Here is a 24,757-nt window from a genome sequence, read left to right on the forward strand (position 1 = left end):
ATGGTTGCCGGCGTGGGTGCTGGTGTGCCGCGGGTGACACGGTGCCGCGGCAGGCGGTGGTGCGAGCGGACGGAGCAGGTGGCAGCGGAGGAGGAGGTGACGCCGCGGCGCGCGAGGATGCGGTGCCCTGCGCCAGCCTCTACCACTACAGCCTGGCCGGTTGGCGGATGGACCGGGACCGCATGCGCCAGGGCCTACGGCGGCGACCGCGGCGAGCCCCACCGCGACGCCCAGCCCGGCTCCGGCACCCCGCTCTGCTACATCTACAAGTGAGCGCCGGGACGCGCGGTGCATGGCACGGGGGGGTGACGACGCCGGGGCACCGCGTGCCCCCGGACCCCCCCTGACGCCGGGGTTCTCCCCACCCCGCAGGCCCCCGGAGACGCGGCCGGTGGTGTGGAACCGCACGGTGCGCGCCTGCTGCCAGGGCTGGAGCGGGCCCCACTGCACCGAAGGTAGGGTGGTGGTGTCGCCGCGGTGGCACCGCCGTGCCGTCCCCGCCGCCCGACCCCGAGCTGTCGTGGCGCCCGGCGCTTTGCCGGCGGAGACGAGGCGCGTCCCTGTGCCGCAGGCGAAGGCTCGCTGGGGCGCTGCTACGGCGCGTGGCAGTGCCAGGACCCCGCCGGCAGCCGCAACCTCTCCGCCATGAGCTTGGCCGAGTGCTGCCGGCATCCTGGGGGCACAGCTGGAGGAACGGCTCCGCCGCGCCCTGCATCGCCTGCACCCGCCTGCCCCTCACCGGTGGGTCCGGGGGTCCCGGGGTGGGCACGGGGGGTCCGGCGGCGGTGTTTGCCGAACAGCGTCGCCTCCCCGCTGCAGGAGAGGCGTCCCTGCAGCCGTCGCCCGCCGCGTCTCTGCGGGGAGCGGCCGCCCGGCACCGGGGTCCCTCGGCCGGCTGCCTCACCTGGGCCGGATCCCGCTACCGCACCTTTGACGGGACGCACTTCCACTTCTCCGGCGAGTGCACCTACAGCCTGGCCGCCGCCGCCGACAGCACCTGGGCCGTCTCCATCGCTGCCGGCAATCCCCGGGTACCGGCCGCCGCCGCGGTGGGGGGTGTCCGAGGGGGATCCCGGCCGGGGTCTCTGCTCTCCCAGTGGGCAGGGGCTCCACGGCACGCCATGGTCTGTCCCCATGGCACGGCACGGCTTCGTGGCGTGCCCCGGCGTGGCCGCGGCATCCCCGCTGCCAGCCGCAGCCCCAGCTGACACCACGCCGCCGCAGGCGCTGCGCATGACCTTCGGGATGGATGCGGTGGCGGCCCGGGGCCGAAACGTCTCTGTGAACGGCGTGGCAGTGCCGGAGGGACAGCCGTACCTGCACAACGGTGAGGGCGGCGGGATGCTCCGTGCCCCGCTGCCAGCGATCTCGGGGTCCGGGGGTTCCCATCCCATCCCGTCCCCATCCCTGTGCCACGCTGAGCCGCCCGGCGCGGTGCCGGCAGGGATCAGCGTGACGTGGCTGGGCGACTGGGTGGCGGTGGCCAGCGGGCTGGGCGTGCGGGTGAGCTCGGACGGGAGCCAGGCGGTCACGGGTGACGGTCAGCACCGAGCTGCGGGGCGGCACGCGGGGGCTCTGCGGGCCCTACAACGACGACCCTGCCGGTAAGCGTCACCTCGCCGGCGATGCCCCTGCCGTCCCCGTGCCGGGGGAATGGTGGCAGATGCGGTGCCGGGGGCCGTGTGCCGCGTACCCCCCGTGCCCCAGCCCTCCCTGTGCCCCCAGATGACTTCCTGCAGCCGGGGGGGGACGTGGCCCCCTTTGCCGCCAGCTTTGGCAATTCCTGGAAGATCCCAGATGCCGGCTCAGAGGTACCAGGGCAGAGCCGGGCACCGGGAGGACCGGGGCTGCCAACCCCCGTGTCCGGCTGGGGGTCCCTGGGGGGGGGGTCACCCCGGCTCTGAGGGTCCCCCCCCCCGGTCTCAGCCCGCTTGCAGGGACGCGGTGGAGCCCGGCCCCGGCTGCGCGGCGGGTGACACGGCACGGCAGGCGGCCGAGGCCGTCTGCGGCAAGCTGCTGGCCGAGCCCTTCCGCCAGTGCCACGGCGAGGTGAGCGGGCGGCCCGCCGCCGCGGCGGGTCGGGGGGTGCCGGGGTGCCGGTCTCGCCGCCTTCACCCGCCGTCCCCGCGCCAGGTCGACGCCAGCGGCTTTTACGCGGCGTGCATGGAGGTGCTGTGCCGGGAGGGCGACGCCGGGCCCTCACCGCCCTCCGCCGTCTGCGACACCTTCGCCGCCTACGCACGGGACTGCGCCCTGCACCAAACCTACATCGACTGGCGCCGGCGGGCTTCTGCGGTAAGGAGCTGGGGGGGGTCCGGCACCGAGCCCCTCGCTGCGGCTCCTCTGTCCCCCTGCCGTGCTGAGCACCCCAAAGGGCCCATGCATGCACCCCTCGGTCATGCGCTGCGGTGCGCCTGTCGGTGCCGAGCCCGCCGGTGCCGAGCCCGCCGGTGCTGAGCGCGGCGTCTGTCCTGGCAGAGCGGCGGTGCGGCGCGGGGGAAGCGGTTCTCGGACTGCGTCTCCTCCTGCCCTGCCAGCTGCGCGGCCGTGGGCAGCGTCGAGGAGGGGCCGTGCCGCGAGGACTGTGCCGGCGGGCTGCGAGTGCGTGCCGGGGCTCTACCGGGACGGGGGGCTCTGCATCCCCCCGAGCGACTGCCCCTGCTACCACCGCCGCCAGCGCTACACCCCGGGCCAGAGCATCCGCCAGCGCTGCAACCGGTGGTGAGCAATGCCGCGGTGCCGGGGCCGCATCCTGCACCGCCGCGCCGGGCTCGCTGCACCCACCGGGGTACAAACCCTACGGATGGGCACGGCGCCCGTCGCACCCGGTTTTTGGGGCGAGGGGGGCAGGGGCCCACCCCATCCGTGCCCGGTATGGCGGGAGGCGCGGTGGCCGCGGCGTGTCCCCCCCCCGGTGATGCCGGCGTCCCCTCCTGTGCCCGCAGCACGTGCCAGGGCGGGCGCTGGCTCTGCAGCCAGGACCGGTGCCCGGGGGAGTGCGCGGTGCTGGGGGGCCGCCATTACGTCACCTTCGACCACCGGAGCTTCTCCTTCCCGGGTACCTGTGCCTACACCCTGGTGCAGGTGAGGTGGCCGCCGTGGTGGCCGCGGTGGTGGCCGCGGCGGTGGGACCTTGCCCTGGGGGTGGCCCTGCCCCGGGGAACCCCGGCGCGGGGGGGCTCAGCGGGGTCTCTGCCCCCCAAGGACTTCGTGGAGGGGCAGCTGCTGATCACGGCCGAGCACGAGCCCTGCGATGGCCGCCGGCCCCTCGGCTGCCTCCGGTCCCTCTCCGTCAGCACCCGCCGGATCTCCGCCCGCCTCCGCGGCACAGGTGACCCGTGGGGACCATCCCCGTGCCCGGTGGCCAGTGCCGGCCCGGTGGCTGAGCCCTGATGGCACATGGTGGCCACTGCCAGCCCAGTGGCTGTGCCCCGATGGCCCATGGTGGCCAGTGCCAACGTGGTGGCTGTGCCCCGATGGCGCATGGTGGCCAGTGCCAACGCAGTGGCTGAGCCCTGATGGCCCATGGTGGCCAGTGCCAACGCAGTGGCTGAGCCCTGATGGCCCATGGTGGCCAGTACCAGCCCAGTGGCTGTGCCCCCGATGGCCCATGGTGGCCAGTGCCAACGCGGTGGCTGAGCCCCGATGGCCCATGGTGGCCAGTGCCCAACGCGGTGGCTGAGCCCTGGCGTCCTCCCGTCTCTCCCGGCGCAGGCGAGGTGACGGTGGATGGGCGGGAGGTGACGTTGCCCTTCGCCGGCGCCGAGCTGAGCGTCCGCCGGGCGTCCTCCTCCTTCCTGCTGCTCCAGACCTTCGGGGCCCACGTCCTCTGGGGGCTGGAGACCCCCGCTGCCTACATCACCCTCCAGCCCGCCTTCGCCAACAAGGTGAGCCCCGGTTCCCGGCTGTGCCGTGCCGCGGCGGCAGGGCCCGGTCAGTGGAGCCGTGCCGGGATGCATCCCGGCACCGGGGATGCCGCGGGGCCCGCCCTGAGCCGCGTCGCGGTGCGGTAGGTGCGGGGTCTCTGCGGCACCTACAACTGGAACCAGCGGGACGATTTCACCACGCCGGCGGGCGACGTGGAGACCGGCGTCACCGCCTTCGCCAACAAGTACCGGGCGTCCGGCGACTGCCCCGCGCTCAGCCCCTCGCCCCTCGAGCCCTGCGACGCCTTCGCCGGGCGGCGGGAGCTCGCCGAGGCCGCCTGCGCCGTCCTGCACGGCGCCGCCTTCCAGGTGCCGAAGGGCGCGCGCCCGGCGCCCGAGCCGGCGCCGGCGGGGGGTGCCGGATGCCGGTGCCGGATGCCAGCGCCGCGGCCCGACGCGCCCCTCCCGCCCCCAGCCCTGCCACCGGGTGGTGGAGCCGGAGCCCTTCGTCCGGCTGTGCCTGCACGACGCCTGCGCCTGCCGGGGCGGGCAGCGCTGCCTGTGCCACGCCCTGGCTGCCTACGCCCGGCGCTGCGCCCAGGAGGGAGCCGCCCTGCGCTGGAGGAGCCTGGGGCACTGCGGTGCGGGAGCGCGGGGGGGGTGGGATGGGGTGGGATGGGATTGGGATTGGGTGGGGTGGGATGGGATGGGGATGGGATGGGGTGGGGTGGGATGGGATGGGATGGGGATGGGATGGGGTGGGGATGGGATTGGGATTGGGTGGGATGGGGATGGGGGTGGGATGGGGTGGGATGGGGTGGGATGGGGATGGGAAGGGATGGGGTGGGATGGGGATGGGGGTGGGATGGGGTGGGATGGGGATGGGATGGGATGGGATGGGATGGGATGGGGATGGGATGGGATGGGATGGGATGGGATGGGATGGGGATGGGATGGGATGGGATGGGGATGGCATGGGATTGGGATTGGGTGGGGTGGGATGGGATGGGGATGGGATGGGATGGGATGGGGATGGGATGGGGATGGGATGGGGATGGGATGGGGATGGGATGGGATGGGATGGGGATGGGGGTGGGATGGGATGGGGATGGGATGGGGATGGGGGTGGGATGGGGTGGGGATGGGATGGGGATGGGGGTGGGATGGGGATGGGATGGGGATGGGATGGGATGGGATGGGGATGGGATGGGGATGGGGGTGGGATGGGGTGGGGATGGGGGTGGGATGGGGTGGGGATGGGATGGGGATGGGGGTGGGATGGGGTGGGGATGGGATGGGATGGGATGGGATGGGATGGGGATGGGATGGGGATGGCATGGGATTGGGATTGGGTGGGGTGGGATGGGATGGGGATGGGATGGGATGGGGATGGGATGGGGATGGGATGGGGATAGGATGGGATGGGATGGGGATGGGATGGGGATGGGGGTGGGATGGGGTGGGGATGGGATGGGATGGGGATGGGATGGGATGGGATGGGGATGGCATGGGATTGGGATTGGGTGGGGTGGGATGGGATGGGGATGGGATGGGATGGGGTGGGGTGGGATGGGATGGGGATGGGATGGGATGGGATGGGGATGGGATGGGATGGGGTGGGGATGGGATGGGATGGGGATGGGATGGGATGGGATGGGGATGGCATGGGATTGGGATTGGGTGGGGTGGGATGGGATGGGGATGGGATGGGATGGGATGGGGATGGGGGTGGGATGGGGATGGGATGGGATGGGATGGGATGGGATGGGATGGGGATGGGATGGGATGGGATGGGATGGGATGGGATGGGGATGGGGGTGGGATGGGGTGGGGATGGGATGGGATGGGATGGGATGGGGATGGGATGGGGATGGCATGGGATTGGGATTGGGTGGGGTGGGATGGGATGGGGATGGGGAAGGGGATGGGCTGGGCTGGGGTGGGATGGGGTGGGATGGGATGGGATGGGATGGGATGGGGTGGGGTGGGATGGGGTGGGATGGGGTGGGATGGGATGGGGTGGGATGGGATGGGGATGGGATGGGGTGGGATGGGATGGGATGGGATGGGATGGGATGGGGTGGGGTGGGGTGGGATGGGATGGGATGGGATGGGGTGGGGTGGGGTGGGGTGGGATGGGATGGGATGGGATGGGGTGGGGTGGGGTGGGATGGGGATGGGATGGGATGGGGATGGGATGGGGATGGGATGGGATGGGATGGGATGGGATGGGATGGGGATGGGATGGGATGGGATGGGATGGGATGGGATGGGGTGGGGTGGGGTGGGATGGGGATGGGATGGGGATGGGATGGGATGGGGATGGGATGGGGATGGGGGTGGGATGGGGTGGGGATGGGATGGGATGGGGATGGGATGGGGATGGGATGGGATGGGATGGGGATGGGGGTGGGATGGGGTGGGGATGGGGGTGGGATGGGGTGGGGATGGGATGGGATGGGGATGGGATGGGATGGGGATGGCATGGGATTGGGATTGGGTGGGGTGGGATGGGATGGGGATGGGATGGGATGGGATGGGGATGGGATGGGGATGGGATGGGATGGGATGGGATGGGGATGGGATGGGATGGGATGGGGATGGGATGGGGATGGGGGTGGGATGGGATGGGGATGGCATGGGATGGGATGGGATGGGATGGGGATGGGATGGGGATGGCATGGGATTGGGATTGGGTGGGGTGGGATGGGATGGGGATGGGATGGGATGGGGTGGGGTGGGATGGGATGGGATGGGGTGGGGTGGGATGGGATGGGATGGGATGGGATGGGGTGGGATGGGATGGGATGGGGTGGGATGGGATGGGATGGGATGGGGATGGGATGGGGATGGGATGGGATGGGATGGGGATGGATGGGATGGGATGGGATGGGGATGGGAATGGATGGGATGGTATGGTATGGGATGGGCTGGGATGGGATGGGATGGGATGGGATGGGGAAGGAATGGGATAGGATGGGGATGGGGATGGGGATGGGGATGGGATGGGATGGGATGGGATGGGGATGGGATAGGATGGGATGGGGATGGGTGGGATGGGTGGGATGGGATGGGATGGGGTGAATGGGATGGGATGGGGTGGGGTGGGGTGGGGTGAATGGGATGGATGGGATGGGATGGGGATGGGATGGATGGGATGGGATGGGGGGGATGGGGATGGGATGGGGAAGGAGCTACAGGTGGGATGGGATGGGATGGGTGTTATGGGATAGATGGGATAAGACAGTGGATATTTTGGGATGGATGGAGTATGATGGGACAGGATAGATGGGATGGGAAAGGACAGGATAGGATGAAGCGGGATGGGATGGGGCAGGATGAATGGGATGGGATGAGATGGGATGGATGGCGTGGGACAGGCTGGATGGGATGGGGTGGGATGGGATGGACAGGATGGGTTGGGATGGGTTGGGATGAGTCAGGACGGGGTGGGATGGGTCGGGACAGGATGGGATGTGTCAGGATGGGGTGGGATGGGTCGGGACAGGATGGGATGTGTCAGGATGGGGTGGGATGGGTCGGGACAGGATGGGATGTGTCAGGATGGGGTGGGATGGGTCGGGACAGGATGGGATGTGTCAGGATGGGGTGGGATGGGTCGGGACAGGATGGGTGGGGGATGCTGCTGCCACGTGCCCAGGGACCCCAGTCAGGGCGGGTGCTGGGGGTGCGGGCAGGGCAGGGCAGGCCAGGGCTGCTGCCGTCGGTGACGTCCGTGCGTCCGTCCCCCCAGCCGCGCCGTGCAGCGGGGGGCAGCTCTACCTGGAGTGCGGCCGCGCCTGCGGCCAGACCTGCGCCGACCTGCGCCTGGACGGGGCCGGCTCCTGCCCCGACCTGGACGGGCTCTGCGTCCCCGGCTGCAACTGCCCCGCCGGGCTGGTGCTGTCCGACGGCGGGCGGTGCGTCCCGCCGGGCGCCTGCCCCTGCCGCCACGGCGCCGAGATCCACCCCGCCGGCAGCCAGATCCGCCGGGGCTGCAACGCCTGGTGCGTGGCCCGGCCGGTGCGCGAGGGGCGGTGGAAGGGACCGGGCAAGGGGCCGCGGAGGCGGGCGGGGGCCGGGAAGGACGAGGGCCGGCGATCCGGTGCCGTGGGACGTGGCGGTGGTGGGGGACGTCTGATGAAACCCCCCTACGGCCCGCTCGGCATGGCACCGCGGGATAGGCGGCTTTCATTGAACGTCCCTGCCGCGGGGCAGCCGTGCCGTCGGAGAGGAGCCGGGCCCCGGCCGCGGGGTGGGGGCGTGGAACCATCTCGGGGGATGGGGTGGGATGGGGTGGGATGGGATGGGGTGGGATGGGATGGGCTGGGATGGGATGGGATGGGGTGGGATGGGATGGGGTGGGATGGGGTGGGATGGGATGGGCTGGGATGGGATGGGATGGGGTGGGATGGGGTGGGATGGGGTGGGATGGGGTGGGATGGGATGGGCTGGGATGGGGTGGGATGGGATGGGATGGGATGGGAAGGGGTGGGGTGGGATGGGGATGGGATGGGATGGGGTGGGATGGGGATGGGGTGGGATGGGATGGGATGGGGTGGGATGGGATGGGATGGGATGGGATGGGATGGGATGGGATGGGATGGGATGGGGTGGGATGGGGTGGGATGGGATGGGGTGGGATGGGATGGGGATGGGATGGGGTGGGATGGGGTGGGATGGGATGGGGTGGGATGGGATGGGATGGGGTGGGATGGGGTGGGATGGGGTGGGGATGGGATGGGGTGGGATGGGGTGGGATGGGATGGGGTGGGATGGGGTGGGATGGGATGGGATGGGATGGGATGGGATGGGATGGGATGGGGTGGGATGGGATGGGATGGGGTGGGATGGGGTGGGATGGGATGGGTGGGATGGGGTGGGATGGGATGGGATGGGGTGGGGTGGGATGGGATGGGTGGGATGGGGTGGGATGGGATGGGGTGGGATGGGATGGGATGGGATGGGATGGGGTGGGATGGGGTGGGATGGGATGGGTGGGATGGGGTGGGATGGGATGGGATGGGGTGGGATGGGGTGGGATGGGATGGGGTGGGATGGGATGGGATGGGATGGGATGGGAGGGGATGGGGTGGGATGGGGTGGGATGGGATGGGATGGGATGGGGTGGGATGGGGATGGGATGGGATGGGATGGGGTGGGATGGGGTGGGATGGGGATGGGATGGGGATGGGATGGGATGGGATGGGGTGGGATGGGATGGGATGGGGTGGGGTGGGATGGGATGGGATGGGGTGGGATGGGGATGGGATGGGATGGGGTGGGATGGGGTGGGATGGGATGGGAGGGGATGGGGTGGGATGGGGTGGGATGGGATGGGGTGGGATGGGATGGGATGGGATGGGGTAGGATGGGGATTGGATGGGATGGGATGGGATGGGATGGGATGGGATGGGATGGGATGGGGATGGGATGGGATGGGATGGGAGGGGATGGGGATGGGATGGGATGGGATGGGATGGGGTGGGATGGGATGGGGATGGGATGGGGATGGGGTAGGATGGGGATGGGATGGGATGGGGATGGGATGGGATGGGATAGGATGGGATGGGATGGGGTGGGATGGGGTGGGATGGGATGGGATGGGATGGGATGGGGTGGGATGGGGTGGGATGGGGTGGGATGGGATGGGATGGGATGGGGTGGGATGGGGATGGGATGGGGATGGGGTGGGATGGGATGGGATGGGGATGGGATGGGGATGGGGTGGGATGGGGTGGGATGGGGATGGGATGGGATGGGGATGGGTGCTGGGGATGCAGGGACCCCAGCGTGGGGCCGGCTGCTCGTGGGGTCCCCAGGCTGGGGGTGCCGCGGGGCCGCCCTCACCCTTCCCTTCCCTGCAGCGTCTGCGCCGGCGCGTCCTGGCGCTGCACCGAAGCCCCCTGTCCCGCGGCCCCCCTCTGCCCCGGGGGGCTGGTTCACGCCCCGGGGTCCTGCCTGCGCCGCTGCGACAGCGCCGAACCCAACGGCACCTGCGCCGGCATCGCCGACGGCTGCGTCTGCCCCCCTGGCACCGTCTTCCTGGTGGGTGACCCCCTCCTGCGGGCGAGTCCCGGGGGGCCGGGGCTGGGGAGCGGGGGCATCGGGAGGCGGGTGGCTGGGGAGCTGGGGGGCCGGGGGAGCCAGGGCATGGGGGGCCGGGGGACTTGGGGTGTCGGGGGGTCCGGGGGACTTGGGGCATCAAGGATTTGGGCTGTGGGGGGCTGGCGAGGGGCACCGGGGGGTCCCAGCCCCACTGTTGGTGCCCGCCCGGAGCCCCCCAGGGGGGCCATCAGCCCCCGCTCCCCCCATCCCCGCCTCACCGGTGCGGGGGTCTCGTGCCGGCAGGACGGGCGCTGCGTGCCCCCCGAGGAGTGTCCCTGCCACCACGGCGGGCGGCTGTACCGGCCCAACGACACCATCGTGCGGGACTGCAACACTTGGTGAGACCCCCGCCAACCCCAGCGCCAACCCCACCCCCCCCCCAACCTTTCCATCCCCTCCGGTGACGCTGGCGATGCCGTGGCCGTGCCGGCGCTCAGCTCCGTCCCCCCGGCAGCGTGTGCCGGCAGCAGCGCTGGCACTGCGGGCGGGAGGAGTGCGCCGGCACCTGCGTGGCCGCGGGGGACCCCCACTACGTCACCTTCGACGGGCGAGCCTTCTCCTTCCCGGGGGACTGCGAGTACCTGCTGGCGCGCGAGGCCGACGGCCTCTTCGCCGTCACCGCCGAGAACGTCCCCTGCGGCACCGGCGGCGTCACCTGCACCAAGTCGGTGGTGGTGGTGATGGGCAACACCGTGGTGCACATGCTGCGGGGTGAGGGGGGCGGCGGGGGCACGGGGACGGGTGCCCCACGGGGACGGGGACGGGGCGCCGGTGAGGACGGCGACGTGCCGGGGGTCACCGGCGCTGACGGCCCGCTCCGTCCCGGCAGGGAGGGGCGTGACGGTGAACGGGGTCTCGGTCCGACCCCCCAAAGTCTACAGCGGGACCGGGCTGACGCTGGAGCGCGCCGGCCTCTTCCTCCTCCTCCTCTCACGCCTGGGGCTGGCGGTGCTCTGGGACGGAGGTGAGAGGCGCCGGGGGGTTCGGGGGGGGGGTCCCTGGGCCCGCCGTGCCGTGGGGGGCCGCCGGTGCCGAGCGCCGCGCCGTGCCGTCGCAGGCACGCGGGTGTACGTCCGCCTGGAGCCGCAGCACCGGGGCCGCGTGGCCGGGCTCTGCGGCAACTTCGACGGCGACGCCGAGAACGATTTCGCCAGCCGGCAAGGGGTGCTGGAGCCCACCGCCGACCTCTTCGGCAACTCCTGGCGCCTCAGCCTGCTCTGCCCCGAGGTGGACGGCGCCGACGCACGGCACCCCTGCACCGTACGGACGGGGATGGGGATGGGGAACCGGGGTTCCTGCGCGGTGACGGCGGCGGGCGGCGGGCGGGGGTCAGCCCCGGTGCCCGGCTGGCCGAGGGCCGGCGTCTGACGGCAGCACCGACCCCCCCAGGAGAGCCCCCACCGGGCGACGTGGGCCCGCGGGCGCTGCAGCGTCCTCCGGCAGCGGCTCTTCGCGCCGTGCCACGACGCCGTGCCGTGCCAGCGCTTCTACGACTGGTGCGTCTTTGACGCCTGCGGGTAAGTGCGGGGACGGCAGCGGGGCGGGGGGTCCCCGAGCTGCGGCGGAGGTGTGATGGGGGGGGTCCCCGCCACCTTTATGCCACCAAACCCGGCGCCCACCCCACCGCGCTCGTGCCGGCAGCTGCGACTCCGGGGGGGACTGCGAGTGCCTGTGCACGGCCATCGCCGCCTACGCCGAGGAGTGCGGCCGGCGCGGCGTCCACATCCGCTGGAGGAGCCAGGATCTGTGCCGTGAGTCGCCAGGAGGCTGGGCGGGGGGGGGGGGGGTCCGGGCTGGGGGTCCGGGCTGTGCCCCCCTCCCCAGGGCTGTGCTGGGGTCCGGGTCCGGTCCAGGCGAGCGATGGGGCTGCGATCCCGGGGTGCGTGTCGGGGGGCAGGACCCCCCCATGGGGCCGTGGGGAGGGTGTGGGGCAGGCAGCCGTGGGGCAGGCAGCCGTGGGGCAGGGGGGGCACAGCCCTGACCCCCCCCCCCCCGCTCCGTCTCCAGCGCTGCAGTGCGAGCGGGGGCTGGAGTACAGCGCCTGCGGCCCCCCCTGCCCCCCAACCTGCCGCGACCTCGGCCGGGAGCCCCCCGAGCACTGCCGGGGCCTGTCCTGCCTGGAGGGCTGCTTCTGCCCCCCGGGGAGGGTCCTGCACGGTGAGACCTGGCTACGGCGTGGGGCTGGCCCCCCAACCAGCTTTGGGTGCCGGGCTCGCACCCGCCTCCCCGCTCCTGGGCGCGGGGGGTCTGCGCCCACCCTGCCCCGACCCCCTCCCTGCCCACGCGGTGCGGGGTCCGGACCCGGCTTTGGGCGCCGGCGGCTCGGCCGCGTGCCGGGGGTCGGCTCGGCCGCGTGCCGGGGGTCGGCTCGGCCGCGGTCCGACGCCCGCTCCCCTCCCCGCTGGCAGAGGGCGGCTGCGTCGAGCCCACCGAATGCCCCTGCTTCTGGGACGGCTTCGCCTTCCCGGCCGGCGCCGCGGTGCAGCAGGGCTGCAAGAACTGGTGAGTCCGGCAGCCATTTGGCGCCCGCCGGCAGCGGGGCCGGCGACACCGGGACCGCGGGCAAGCAGCCCAGAGCCGAGCCGTCGGCGTCCCCGCAGCACGTGCGCGGCGGGCCGGTGGCGGTGCCCATCCTCGCCGGAGCCCTGCCCGGCCCAGCCGCGTTGCGCCGAGTGGGAGTTCGCCTGCCGCGCCGACGGCCGCTGCGTGCCGGGCGCCTGGGTCTGCGACAACGAGGAAGACTGCGGCGACGGCTCGGACGAGGTCTGCGCCCCGCGCTGCGCCCCGCACCAGCACCGCTGCGCCGGCGGGCAGTGCCTGGCCTGGGGCGCCCGCTGCGACGGCGTGCCCGACTGCCCCGACGGCTCCGACGAGGGCGGCTGCCCCACCGAAACCTGCACGCCCCCCCAATTCGGCTGCGCCAGCGGCCGCTGCCTCCCCCCGGAACGCGTCTGCGACGGGGAGCTGGACTGCGGCTTCGCCGACGACTCGGACGAGGCAGGCGAGTGGCCCCACGGCTGCGCCGGGGGGTCCTGGGGAAGGGGGCGCGTTATGGGGGTCCCCGGTCCCATAGCAGCGGGTGACAGGAGCGGGCTGCACCCCACGGCGAGGGGGTCGGAGCCCCCCGGTCCTTCGGGGTCTGCGCCCCACGGCGAGGGGGTCGGAGCCCCCCGGTCCTTCGGGGTCTGCGCCCCACGGCGAGGGGGTCGGAGCCCCCCCGGTCCTTCGGGGTCTGCGCCCCACGGCGAGGGGGTCGGAGCCCCCCGGTCCTTCGGGGTCTGCGCCCCACGGCGAGGGGGTCGGAGCCCCCCGGTCCTTCGGGGTCTGCGCCCCACGGCGAGGGGGTCGGAGCCCCCCCGGTCCTTCGGGGTCTGCGCCCCACGGCGAGGGGGTCGGAGCCCCCCGGTCCTTCGGGGTCTGCGCCCCACGGCGAGGGGGTCGGAGCCCCCCCGGTCCTTCGGGGTCTGCGCCCCACGGCGAGGGGGTCGGAGCCCCCCCGGTCCTTCGGGGTCTGCGCCCCACGGCGAGGGGGTCGGAGCCCCCCGGTCCTTCGGGGTCTGCGCCCCACGGCAGGGGGGTCGGAGCCCCCCCGGTCCTTCGGGGTCTGCGCCCCACGGCGAGGGGGTCGGAGCCCCCCCGGTCCTTCGGGGTCTGCGCCCCACGGCGAGGGGGTCGGAGCCCCCCCGGTCCTTCGGGGTCTGCGCCCCACGGCGAGGGGGTCGGAGCCCCCCGGTCCTTCGGGGTCTGCGCCCCACGGCGGGGGGTCGCTGACCGCCACCGCTGCAGGCTGCAGCCCGAGCTGCGAGGCGGGCGAGTTCCGCTGCGCGGTGGGCCGGTGCGTGCCGTACCCGCGCCGCTGCGACGGCCGCGACGACTGCGGCGACTTCAGCGACGAGCGCGGCTGCGTCTGCCCCGCCGGCCACTTCCAGTGCCCCGACGGCCGCTGCCTGCCCCTGGCCGCCGTCTGCGACGGCCACCGCGACTGCGCCAACGGCACCGACGAGGCTTTCTGCCCAGGTGAGCGGCGGCGCGGCCGAGCCCCCCGCCACCGGGACCCCCGGCCGGCGCCGGCGTCGCCCCATGGGACCGTGTGCCCCCCCCAGACCGCGTCACCTGCCCCCCCGGGCAGCTCCTCTGCCCCGACGGCTCCTGCATTGGCGAGGCCGCGATCTGCGACGGCGTCCGCGACTGCCGGGACGGCTGGGACGAGAGCCCGGCGGGCTGCGCGGTGGCACTGCCCGCCGCCGCGTTCACCACAGCCACCGACGTCTCGGCAGGTGAGGGGCGGCGGTGCCGCGGGGCGGCCGGACCCCCTGCGCAGCTCCCCATTGCCCCCGGCGCGGCCGCGCTCGCCGGGAGCGCCGTGCCGCGCGCCGGCATGGCAGCCGGCGGGGGATGGCGACCATCGGGCCGGGAATGCGGCGGTGACCCGGCACCCCCAGCGCCGGCGTGCGGCCCCTACGCCTTCGCCTGCGGGAGCGGGGAGTGCGTGCCGCGGGGCTGGCTCTGCGACGGCGAGGCCGATTGCCACGACGGCAGCGACGAGCTGGGCTGCGCCGGCGGCTGCGAGCCGGGCCACTTCCCCTGCGCCCACGGCGCCGACTGCGTCGCCTACGGCCAGCTCTGCGACGGCGTGCCCCACTGCCGCGACCGCTCCGACGAGAGCGCCGACCACTGCGGTCAGCCACGGCGAGGGGGTCCCCCCCCCGCTGTCCGCCGCCGCGGCGGTGGGGTGCTTTTTGGGGGGGGTCGCCCCGTGGCTTTGCAGCTGACGGTGCCCCGGCTCCGGCGCAGGCTCTACCACCGTGCCGCCGTGCCCGGGGCACTTCGCCTGCGACGACGGCGTCTGCCTGAACGCGTCGAGGGTCTGCGACGGTGCCGCCGACTGTCCCGGTGGCGAGGACGAGCTGGCCTGCGGTGAGGGGGTCGCCGGGACGGGCCGGGGGCTGGCGGCGGGGTCGCGGCTGGGGGTCGGCCACCCCGCCACGGCCACCGCGTGTCCCCCTGCGCAGAGCACCGCGTCCGCGCCGGCGGGAGCAACCGGACGGGGGGTCCCTGCGCCGAATACGCCTGCGGCGGGGGCGAGTGCGTCGCCTTCCAGCAGGTTCGGGGGGGTCCGGGGGGGACCCCCACCCCTCCCGGTGCCGCCGCGGGTGTGCCCGCGTCGAAGCGTGGCTTCGGTGCCGCAGGTGTGCGACGGCGTGCCGGATTGCGGGGAGCCTTCCCGGGACGAGGAGGAGTGCGGGACGTGGGGGGTCTGGGGGCCCTGGGGCGACTGCAGCCGCTCCTGCGGTCCCGGCTTGCAGCGGCGCCAGCGGGGCTGCCGGCAGCGCCGGCCCGGCGTGCTGCACCGCTGCCAGGGCCAGGCCGCGCAGCAGCGGCAGTGCTTCAGCGTCGCCTGCCCCGGTGAGCCCGGCTGCCGGCGCGGACGGGGGGTCTGGGGGGCTGGAGTGGGGGGCTTGGGGGGGTGCCAGCCCCCAGGGATGCCGGGGGGATTTGGGGGTCCCAGGGTTGGGTGCCCGGGGGGTCTGGGGGGTGCCGTGGGGGTTCCCATGGCTGGGGTGCCCGGGGGATTTGGGGGTCCCAGGGTTGGGTGCCTGGGGGGTTTGGGGGGTCCCATGGCTGGGGTGCCTGGGGGATTTGGGGGTCCCAGGGTTGGGTGCCTGGGGGGTTTGGGGGTTCCCATGGGGGTCCCATGGCTGGGGTGCCCAGGGAATTTGGGGGGTCCCAGGGTTGGGTGCCTGGGGGGTTTGGGGGGTCCCGTGGGGGTTCCCATGGCTGGGGTGCCTGGGGGATTTGGGGGGTCCCATGGCTGGGGTGCCTGGGGGATTTGGGGGTCCCGGGGTTGGGTGCCCAGGGGGTTTGGGGGTTCCCATGGGGGTTCCCATGGCTGCGGTGGCCAGGAAATTTGGGGGTTCCCATGACTGGGGTGCCCGGGGAATTTGGGGGGTCCCAGGGTTGGGTGCCCGGGGGGTTTGGGGGGGTGCCGTGGGGGTTCCCATGGCTGGGGTGCCTGGGGGATTTGGGGGTCCCAGGGTTGGGTGCCTGGGGGGTTTGGGGGGTCCCGTGGGGGTCCCATGGTTGGGTGCCTGGGGGGTTTCGGGGGTCCCAGGGTTGGGTGCCCAGGGGGTTTGGGGGTTCCCATGGGGGTCCCAGGGTTGGGTGCCCGGGGGGTTTGGGGGTTCCCATGGGGGTCCCAGGGTTGGGTGCCGGGGGGTTTGGGGGGTCCCGTGGGGGTCCCAGGGTTGGGTGCCGGGGGGTTTGGGGGTTCCCATGGGGGTCCCAGGGTTGGGTGCCGGGGGGTTTGGGGGTTCCCATGGGGGTCCCAGGGTTGGGTGCCCGGGGGGTTTGGGGGTTCCCATGGGGGTTTCCATGGCTGGGGTGCCCGGGGGATTTGGGGGGGTCCCATGGCTGGGGTGCCTGGGGGGTTTGGTGGTCCCAGGGTTGGGTGCCCGGGGGGTTTGGGGGTTCCCATGGGGGTCCCATGGCTGGGGTGCCTGGGGGATTTGGGAGGTCCCAGGGTTGGGTGCCTGGGGGGTTTGGGGGGTCCCGTGGGGGTTTCCATGGCTGGGGTGCCTGGGGGATTTGGGGGTCCCAGGGTTGGGTGCCCGGGGGGTTTGGGGGGGTCCCATGGGGGTTCCCATGTCTGGGGTGCCCAGGGAATTTGGGGGTCCCTACGGCCAAGGCTGCCTGGGGGATTTGGGGGGTCCCATGGCTGAGGTTCCCCAGGGGGTTTGGGGGTTCCTGTGGGGGTTCCCATGTCTGGGGTACCTGGGGGATTTGGGGGTTCCCATGGGGGTCCCAGGGTTGGGTGCCTGGGGGGTTTGGGTGTTCCCATGGGGGTCCCATGGCTGGGGTGCCTGGGGAATTTGGGGGGTCCCATGGCTGGGGTGCCTGGGGGGTTTGGGGGTTCCCATGGGGGTCCCATGGTTGGGTGCCCAGGGGGTTTGGGGGGTCCCAGGGTTGGGTGCCCGGGGGGTTTGGGGGGTCCTGTGGGGGTTCCCATGTCTGGGGTGCCTGGGGGTTTGGGGGCCCCAGGGTTGGGTGCCCAGGGGGTTTGGGGGTTCCCATGGGGGTCCCAGGGTTGGGTGCCCGGGGGGTTTGGGGGGTGCCGTGGGGGTTCCCATGGCTGGGGTGGCCAGGAAATTTGGGGGTTCCCATGACTGGGGTGCCTGGGGGATTTGGGGGTCCCATGGTTGGGTGCCCGGGGGGTTTGGGGGTTCCCATGGGGGTTTCCATGGCTGGGGTGCCCGGGGGATTTGGGGGGTCCCAGGGTTGGGTGCCCGGGGGGTCTGGGGGTTCCCGTGGGGGTTTCCATGGCTGGGGTGCCTGGGGGATTTGGGGGTTCCCATGGGGGTCCCAGGGTTGGGTGCCGGGGGGTTTGGGGGTTCCCATGGGGGTCCCAGGGTTGGGTGCCCGGGGGGTTTGGGGGTTCCCATGGGGGTCCCAGGGTTGGGTGCCCGGGGGGTTTGGGGGTTCCCATGGGGGTCCCAGGGTTGGGTGCCCGGAGGGTTTGGGGGTTCCCATGGGGGTCCCAGGGTGGGGTGCCCAGGGGGTTTGGGGGTTCCCATGGCTGGGGTGCCTGGGGGATTTGGGGGTCCCAGGGTTGGGTGCCCGGGGGGTTTGGGGGGTCCCATGGGGGTCCCATGGCTGGGGTGCCCAGGGAATTTGGGGGGTCCCAGGGTTGGGTGCCCGGGGGGTTTGGGGGTTCCCATGGGGGTCCCAGGGTTGGGTGCCCGGGGGTTTGGGGGTTCCCATGGCTGGGGAGATTTTTCAGATTTAGGGTGCCACCCCCCCCAGGGGTGCCAGCAGTACCGGGGGGCCTGGGGGGGGTCCCCCAGCCGGTGGGTTTGGGGGTGCCCGGGGGGGGTTGCCATGGCCGGGGGTCTGGGGGTGCCAGGGGGTGCGGGCAGGGGGTGGGGGCAGGGGGTGCCCACCCTCACGCCTCTCCCCCCACCCGCAGTCGACGGCGCCTGGAGCGAGTGGGCGCCCTGGTCCAACTGCACGGGGGGCTGCGGCGGGGTGCGGCTGCGGCGGCGCGACTGCCGGCCCCCCCAGAACGGCGGCCGCCCCTGCGCCGAGCTGCCCGGGGCGTCCCCCGCCACCCTCGAAATGGGTGGGTGCCGCTGGGGCTCCGGGGGGATCCGTGGGGCGGGGGGGGTCCGTGGGTCTGGTGGGCTCCGTGGGGCGGGTGGGCTCCGTGGGGCGGGCGGGCTCTGTGGGTCTGGTGGGCTCCGTGGGGCGGGTGGGCTCTGTGGGGCGGGTGGGCTCCGTGGGGCGGGCGGGCTCTGTGGGGCGGGTGGGCTCCGTGGGGCGGGTGGGCTCTGTGGGGCGGGTGGGCTCCATGGGTCTGCTGGGCTCCATGGGTCCAGTGGGGTCCATGGGTCCAGTGGGGTCCATGGGTCCAGTGGGGTCCGTGGGTCTGGTGGGCTCCATGGGGCGGGTGGGCTCCATGGGTCTGGTGGGGTCCATGGGTCTGGTGGGCTCCATGGGTCCAGTGGGGTCCATGGGTCTGGTGGGGTCCGTGGGTCTGCTGGGCTCCATGGGGTGGGTGGGCTCCATGGGTCTGGTGGGGTCCGTGGGTCCGGTGGGGTCCGTGGGTCTGGTGGGCTCCATGGGGCGGGTGGGGTCCGTGGGTCTGGTGGGGTCCATGGGTCTGCTGGGCTCCATGGGGCGGGTGAGGTCCATGGGTCTGGTGGGGTCCATGGGTCTGGTGGGCTCCGTGGGGTGGGTGGGGGTCCGTGGGTCCGGTGGGGTCCGTGGGTCTGGTGGGCTCTGTGGCTCCAGTGGGGTCCATGGGTCTGGTGGGGTCCATGGGTCTGGTGGGCTCTGTGGGGTGGGTGAGGTCTGTGGATCCAGTGGGCTCTGTGGGTCTGGTGGGCTCCATGGGTCCGGTGGGGTCCGTGGGTCTGGTGGGGTCCATGGGTCCGGTGGGGTCCGTCCGTGGGTCTGGTGGGCTCTGTGGGTCTGGTGGGGTCCGTGGGTCTGGTGGGCTCCATGGGTCCCGATGGGTTCCGTGGTTCTCGTGGGCTCTGTGGGTCTGGTGGGTTCCGTGGGGTCTGGTGGGCTCCGTGGGGCGGGTGGGGTCCATGGCTCCAGTGGGGTCCAGGGGTCTGGTGGGCTCCGTGGGGCAGGTGGCATCCATGGGTCCGTGGGGTCCGTGGGCCTGGTGGGCTCCATGGGCGCTGGGGTGGGGTCCATGGGTCTGGTGGGCTCCATGGGTCCAGTGGGGTCCGTGGTCTGGTGGGGTCCATGGGTCTGCTGGGCTCCATGGGGCGGGTGGGGTCCATGGGTCTGGTGGGGTCCATGGGTCTGGTGGGCTCCATGGGTCCAGTGGGGTCCATGGGTCCAGTGGGGTCCGTGGGTCTGCTGGGGCTCCATGGGTCCAGTGGGGTCGATGGGTCTGTAGGGTCCGTGGGTCTGGTGGGGTCCATGGGTCTGGTGGGGTCTGTGGGTCTGGTGGGCTCCATGGGGCGGGGTGGGGTCCATGGGTCTGGTGGGCTCCATGGGTCTGCTGGGCTCCATGGGTCCAGTGGGGTCCATGGGTCTGGTGGGGTCCGTGGGTCCGGTGGGGTCCGTGGGTCCAGTGGGGTCTATGGGTCTGGTGGGGTCCGTGGGTCTGCTGGGCTCCATGGGTCCAGTGGGGTCCATGGGTCTGGTGGGGTCCGTGGGTCTGGTGGGGTCCGTGGGTCCAGTGGGGTCTATGGGTCTGCTGGGCTCTGTGGGTCTGGTGGGGTCCGTGGGTCTGGTGGGGTCCATGGGGTGGGTGGGGTCCATGGGTCTGGTGGGCTCTGTGGGTCTGGTGGGCTCTGTGGGGCGGGGTGGGGTCTATGGGTCCGATGGGGTCCAGGGGTCCGGTGGGGTCTGTGGGGCAGGTGGGCTCCATGGGTCCAGTGGGGTGTGTGGGGCAGGTGGGCTCTGGTGGGTCTGGTGGGGTCCGATGGGGGTCCATGGGTCTGGTGGGCTCCATGGGTCCGATGGGCTCCATGGGTCCGTGGGGTCTGTGGGTCCGGTGGGGTCCATGGGTCTGGTGGGCTCCATGGGTCCAATGGGCTCCATGGGTCATGGGGTCTGTGGGTCCGATGGGGTCCATGGGTCTGTGGGCTCTGTGGCTCCTGTGGGGTCTGGGGGTCTGGTGGGCTCCATGGGGCGGGTGGGGTCCATGGGTCCGGTGGGGTCTATGGGTCTGTGGGCTCTGTGGCTCCAGTGGGGTCTGTGGGTCTGGTGGGCTCCATGGGCGGGGTGGGGTCCATGGGTCCATGGGTCTGGTGGGGTCTGTGGGTCCGGTGGAGCCTGTGGGTCCAGTGGGCTCCATGTGTCCTGTGGGGTCTGTGGGTCTCCTGGGCTCCATGGGTCCAGTGGGGTTTGTGGGTCTGGTGGAGTCTGTGGGTCCGGTGGGCTCTGTGGGTCTGGTGGGCTCCATGGGGCTGGTGAGGTCCATGGGTCTGGTGGAGCCTGTGGGTCCAGTGGGCTCCATGTGTCCTGTGGGGTTGGTGGGTCTGTGGGCTCCATGGGGCAGGTGGGGTCCATGGGTCCAGTGGGGGTTTGAGGGTCTGGTGGAGTCTGTGGGTCCGGTGGGCTCTGTGGGTCTGCTGGGCTCCATGGGTCTGGGTGGGGTCCGTGGGTCTGGTGGCCCTCCATGGGGCGGGGTGGCTCCATGGGTTCGGTGGGGTCCATGGTCTGCTGGGCTCCATGGGTCCAGTGGGGTCCATGGGTCTGGTGGGCTCTGTGGGTCTGGTGGGTCCATGGGTCCAGTGGGGTCCGTGGGTCTGGTGGGCTCCGTGGGTCTGGTGGGGGTCCATGGGTCCAGTGGGGTCCGTGGGTCTGGTGGGCTCCATGGGTCCAGTGGGGTCCATGGGTCTGGTGGGGTCCATGGGGTGGGTGGGGTCCATGGGTCCAGTGGGGTTTGTGGGTCTGGTGGGCTCCATGGGGCGGGTGGGCTCCATGGGTCCAGTGGGGTCCATGGGTCCGGTGGGGTCCGTGGGTCTGGTGGGGTCCATGGGTCCAGTGGGGTCCATGGGTCTGGTGGGCTCTGTGGGTCTGGTGGGCTCTGTGGGTCTGGTGGGGTCCATGGGTCTGGTGGGGCCCGTGGGTCTGGTGGGCTCCATGGGGCGGGTGGGGTCCATGGGTCTGGTGGGGGTCCATGGGTCTGCTGGGCTCCATGGGTCCAGTGGGGTCCATGGGTCTGGTGGGCTCTGTGGGTCTGGTGGGGTCCATGGGTCCAGTGGGGTCCGTGGGTCTGGTGGGCTCCATGGGTCCAGTGGGGTCCATGGTCCAGTGGGGTCCGTGGGTCTGCTGGGCTCCATGGGTCCAGTGGGGTCCATGGGTCTGGTGGGGTCCATGGGGTGGGTGGGGTCCATGGGTCCAGTGGGGTTTGTGGGTCTGGTGGGCTCCATGGGTCCGGTGGGGTCCATGGGTCCAGTGGGGGTCCATGGTCTGGTGGGGTCCGTGGGTCTGGTGGGGTCCATGGGTCCAGTGGGCTCCATGGGTCTGGTGGGGTCTGTGGGTCTGGTGGGGTCCATGGGTCTGGTGGGGTCTGTGGGTCTGGTGGGCTCCATGGGTCTGGTGGGGGTCCATGGGTCTGGTGGGGTCCCATGGGTCTGCTGGGCTCCATGGGTCCAGTGGGGTCCATGGGTCTGGTGGGCTCCATGGGTCCGGTGGGGTCCATGGGTCTGGTGGGGTCCGTGGGTCTGGTGGGGTCCATGGGTCCAGTGGGGTCCATGGGTCTGGTGGGCTCCATGGGTCTGGTGGGGTCCATGGGTCTGGTGGGGTCCATGGGTCTGCTGGGCTCCATGGGTCCAGTGGGGTCCAAGGGTCTGGTGGGCTCCATGGGTCCGGTGGGGTCCATGGGTCTGGTGGGGTCCATGGGTCCGGTGGGGTCCGTGGGTCTGGGTGGGTGTGTGGGTCTGGTGGGGTCCATGGGGTCCAGTGGGGTCCCGGTGGGTCTGCTGGGCTCCATGGGTCCAGTGGGGTCCATGGGTCTGGTGGGGGTCCGTGGGTCTGCTGGGCTCCTGGGTCCAGTGGGGTCCATGGGGTCTGGTGGGGTCCGTGGGTCTGGTGGGGTCCATGGGTCTGGTGGGCTCCATGGGTCTGCTGGGCTCCATGGGTCCAGTGGGGTCCATGGGTCTGGTGGGCTCCATGGGTCCGGTGGGGTCCGTGGGTCTGGGTGGGGTCCGTGGGTCTGGTGGGGTCTGTGGGTCTGGTGGGGTCCATGGGTCCAGTGGGGTCTGTGGGTCTGGTGGGGTCCATGGGTCTGGTGGGGGTCCATGGGGTGGGTGGGGTCCATGGGTCCAGTGGGGTTTGTGGGTCTGGTGGAGTCTGTGGGTCTGGTGGGGTCCGTGGGTCTGGTGGGCTCCATGGGGCTGGTGAGGTCCATGGGTCTGGTGGGGTCTGTGGGTCCGGTGGAGCCTGTGGGTCCAGTGGGCTCCATGTGTCCTGTGGGGGTCGGTGGGTCTGGTGGGGCTCCGTGAGGCAGGTGGGCTCCGTGGGGCGGGGTGGGCTCCATGGGGCGGGTGGGCTCCATGGGTCCAGTGGGCTCCATGGGTCCGGTGGAGTCTGTGGGTCCGGTGGTCCCCGTGGGGCAGGAGGTGTCCGTGGGGGCTGACCCCTCTCCTCCCTCGCCAGGCCCCTGCGAGCCGGGGGCTGCCCCAACGCCTCCGCCTGCCCTGGGGGGCTGCGGCCCTGGCCTGCACCCCCTGCCCCGCGTCCTGCGCCGACCCTCGCCGCCGGCGCCGCGTGCCGGCAGGGCCGGCCCTGCAGCCCAGGTGAGGGGTGGGGGGGAGCCGGGGGGGGGCCTGCGGAGCCCCCCGGGGGACCCCCATGGTGGGGGGTGGGCGAGGGGCCCGGCTGCGGCGCACCCACCGCCCGGCCGGCCGGCAGGGTGCTGGTGCGCGGCGGGGCTGGTGCTGGATGCCGGCGGCAGCCGGTGCGTGCGCCCGCGGCAATGCCCCTGCCACGTCGGGGGGCTGCGGTACCGGCCGGGGCCAGCCGGTGAAGGTGAACTGCCGGCTCTGCACCTGCCTGGACGGGCAACTGCGCCGCTGCCGCCAAAACCCCGACTGCACCGGTGGGTCCCGGCACGTGGCGGCACCGCGACGGGCGTGCAAGGGGACGGCGGGGGCCGTCGCCCACCCGCTGCTCCCGTGTGTGCCGGCAGTGCATTGCGGCTGGTCGGCGGTGGTCGGCGTGGGGCGAGTGCCCGGGGCCCTGCGGCACCCAAAGCGTCCAGTGGTCCTTCCGCAGCCCCCACCAACCCCAGCGGCGCGGCGGCGGCCGGCAGTGCCGCGGCATCTACCGCAAGGCCCGCAGGTGAGGCGGCGGGCGCGGCGGGCTCGGCGACGGGCGGGGCGCGGCGGGCTCGGCGACGGGCGGGCGCGGTGGGCTCGTCCCCACCTCCCCTCTCCCGCAGGTGCCAGACGGCGCCGTGCCGGCAGTGCCAGCAGCAGGGCCGGCGGCGGGCCCCGGGCGAGCGCTGGCGCGGGGGGCCCTGCCACGTTTGCCAGTGCCTGCCAGCCTGGTTGTCCGGTGCTCTCCGTACTGTCCCCCACCGCGCCGCCGGCTGCCCCAGGTGAGGGGGGCGAGGGGACCCCTCCCTGCCGGTTTCGGCGACACCGGTGGTGACGGTGATGATGCTGGCGACCCCTCCGCAGGGCTGGGCGCTGGGTGGAGGGCCGCGGCGATTCCTGCTGCTTCTGCGCCCCGGCGGGTGAGTTGGGGGGGGCGGGGGTCCCCCGTCCCCGCGGCGCGGGGGGGCGGCCCGCAGCAACCGGCCGCACCGTGGCTGTCGCCGCCGCAGGCGACAACGGGACGGCCGCCCCCCCCCCGGCGCTGACCACCCAGACCCCCTCCGCCGCGCCGGCAGAGCCCCCCGGCAGCCCCCTCCCCACCTTCCCGCTGCCTCCCCTCGGCGGTAAGCGAGACCCCCCCGGCCTCGCCGCGGCGCTGCCCGGCTGCGGGCAGGGCGCCGGCAGCCGGTGACCCGGGGGGAGGGGGGCTGCGTGTCCCCCACACCCCGGATTTCCCGCCCCCCGTCCCCTCCATCCCGGCAGACCCCTGCTACCGCCCGCTGGGCATCGCCTCCATGCGGCCGGCGGCTTCACCGCGTCCCCGGAGCGAGCGGGGACCCCTGCCCACGCTGCCCGCCGGCACGGCGGCGACCCCGGCCGGGAGCTGTGGGGCTGGGCCCCCCCGGACGATGCCTACGCGGCGCTGCTCTCCGACCCCCCCTTCCTGCAGCTGGACCTGCCGGAGCCCACCAACATCACCGGTGGGTTCCCCGCCGCCGTGCATTTCGCCCACCCGGACCCGCCCCCCCCCGCCCCCGGTGTCGACGGCGGGTGCCGACACGTGCCGCGCTGTGCCTCGGCAGGGGGTGGTGGTGCGGGGAGCCGGCTCCTCCGACGCCTTCGTCACCGCCTTCCTGCTGCAGTTCAGCGCCGACGGCGCCCGCTGGCACGGCTACCGCGAGCTCGCCGCCGGTGGCCGCTCCGGGCCAAGGTGCCGCCCGCGCCGGGACGCGCGGCTGGGGGGTTTCGGGGTGCGTGGGGGTCGGCCGCGGGGGCCGGCGCCGGGGGGCTCGCCGTGCCCGTGGGTGCCGGTGGCCCGTCCCCAATCCCGCCCCGCGCCCCCCTCGCCAGGCTCTTCCAGGGTAACCGGGATGCCGGCACGCCGGCGGTGCGGCTGCTGGGCCGCATGGTGCAGGCGCGGCACGTCCGCATCCTCCCCCAGGACTTCCACCACCGCATCGTCCTGCGCGCCGAGCTGCTGGGCTGCCCCCCAGGTAT

The 24,757-nt window shown here is 73.0% G+C and overlaps 1 protein-coding gene across 1 annotated transcript; it reads left to right on the plus strand.

Moving 5' to 3' along the window:
* On the plus strand, positions 1–24,744 carry LOC142597019 (SCO-spondin-like; the record flags this gene model as incomplete). The annotated part of the gene is given in 50 exon segments (XM_075727462.1): positions 1–108; positions 111–191; positions 193–269; positions 373–455; positions 572–670; positions 673–741; positions 820–1,031; positions 1,225–1,327; positions 1,445–1,530; positions 1,532–1,604; positions 1,726–1,811; positions 1,927–2,049; positions 2,134–2,295; positions 2,479–2,589; positions 2,591–2,721; positions 2,946–3,084; positions 3,205–3,331; positions 3,715–3,887; positions 4,014–4,235; positions 4,342–4,507; positions 7,621–7,873; positions 9,734–9,914; positions 10,218–10,312; positions 10,429–10,685; positions 10,804–10,938; positions 11,032–11,234; positions 11,364–11,491; positions 11,616–11,725; positions 11,982–12,131; positions 12,383–12,476; positions 12,575–12,975; positions 13,761–13,991; positions 14,078–14,251; positions 14,417–14,653; positions 14,769–14,891; positions 14,987–15,078; positions 15,164–15,380; positions 17,938–18,120; positions 22,610–22,738; positions 22,854–22,954; positions 22,956–23,040; positions 23,131–23,150; positions 23,152–23,282; positions 23,383–23,541; positions 23,624–23,679; positions 23,770–23,883; positions 24,023–24,055; positions 24,058–24,257; positions 24,343–24,440; positions 24,611–24,744. Coding segments are annotated over 50 exon segments (6,955 nt in total), but the record flags the coding sequence as incomplete, so codon positions are not given.
* Positions 24,745–24,757: the final 13 nt, after the last annotated feature.

Source organism: Pelecanus crispus, unplaced genomic scaffold, assembly GCF_030463565.1.
Source record: "Pelecanus crispus isolate bPelCri1 unplaced genomic scaffold, bPelCri1.pri SCAFFOLD_363, whole genome shotgun sequence".
NCBI classification, from domain to species: Eukaryota; Metazoa; Chordata; class Aves; order Pelecaniformes; family Pelecanidae; genus Pelecanus; species Pelecanus crispus.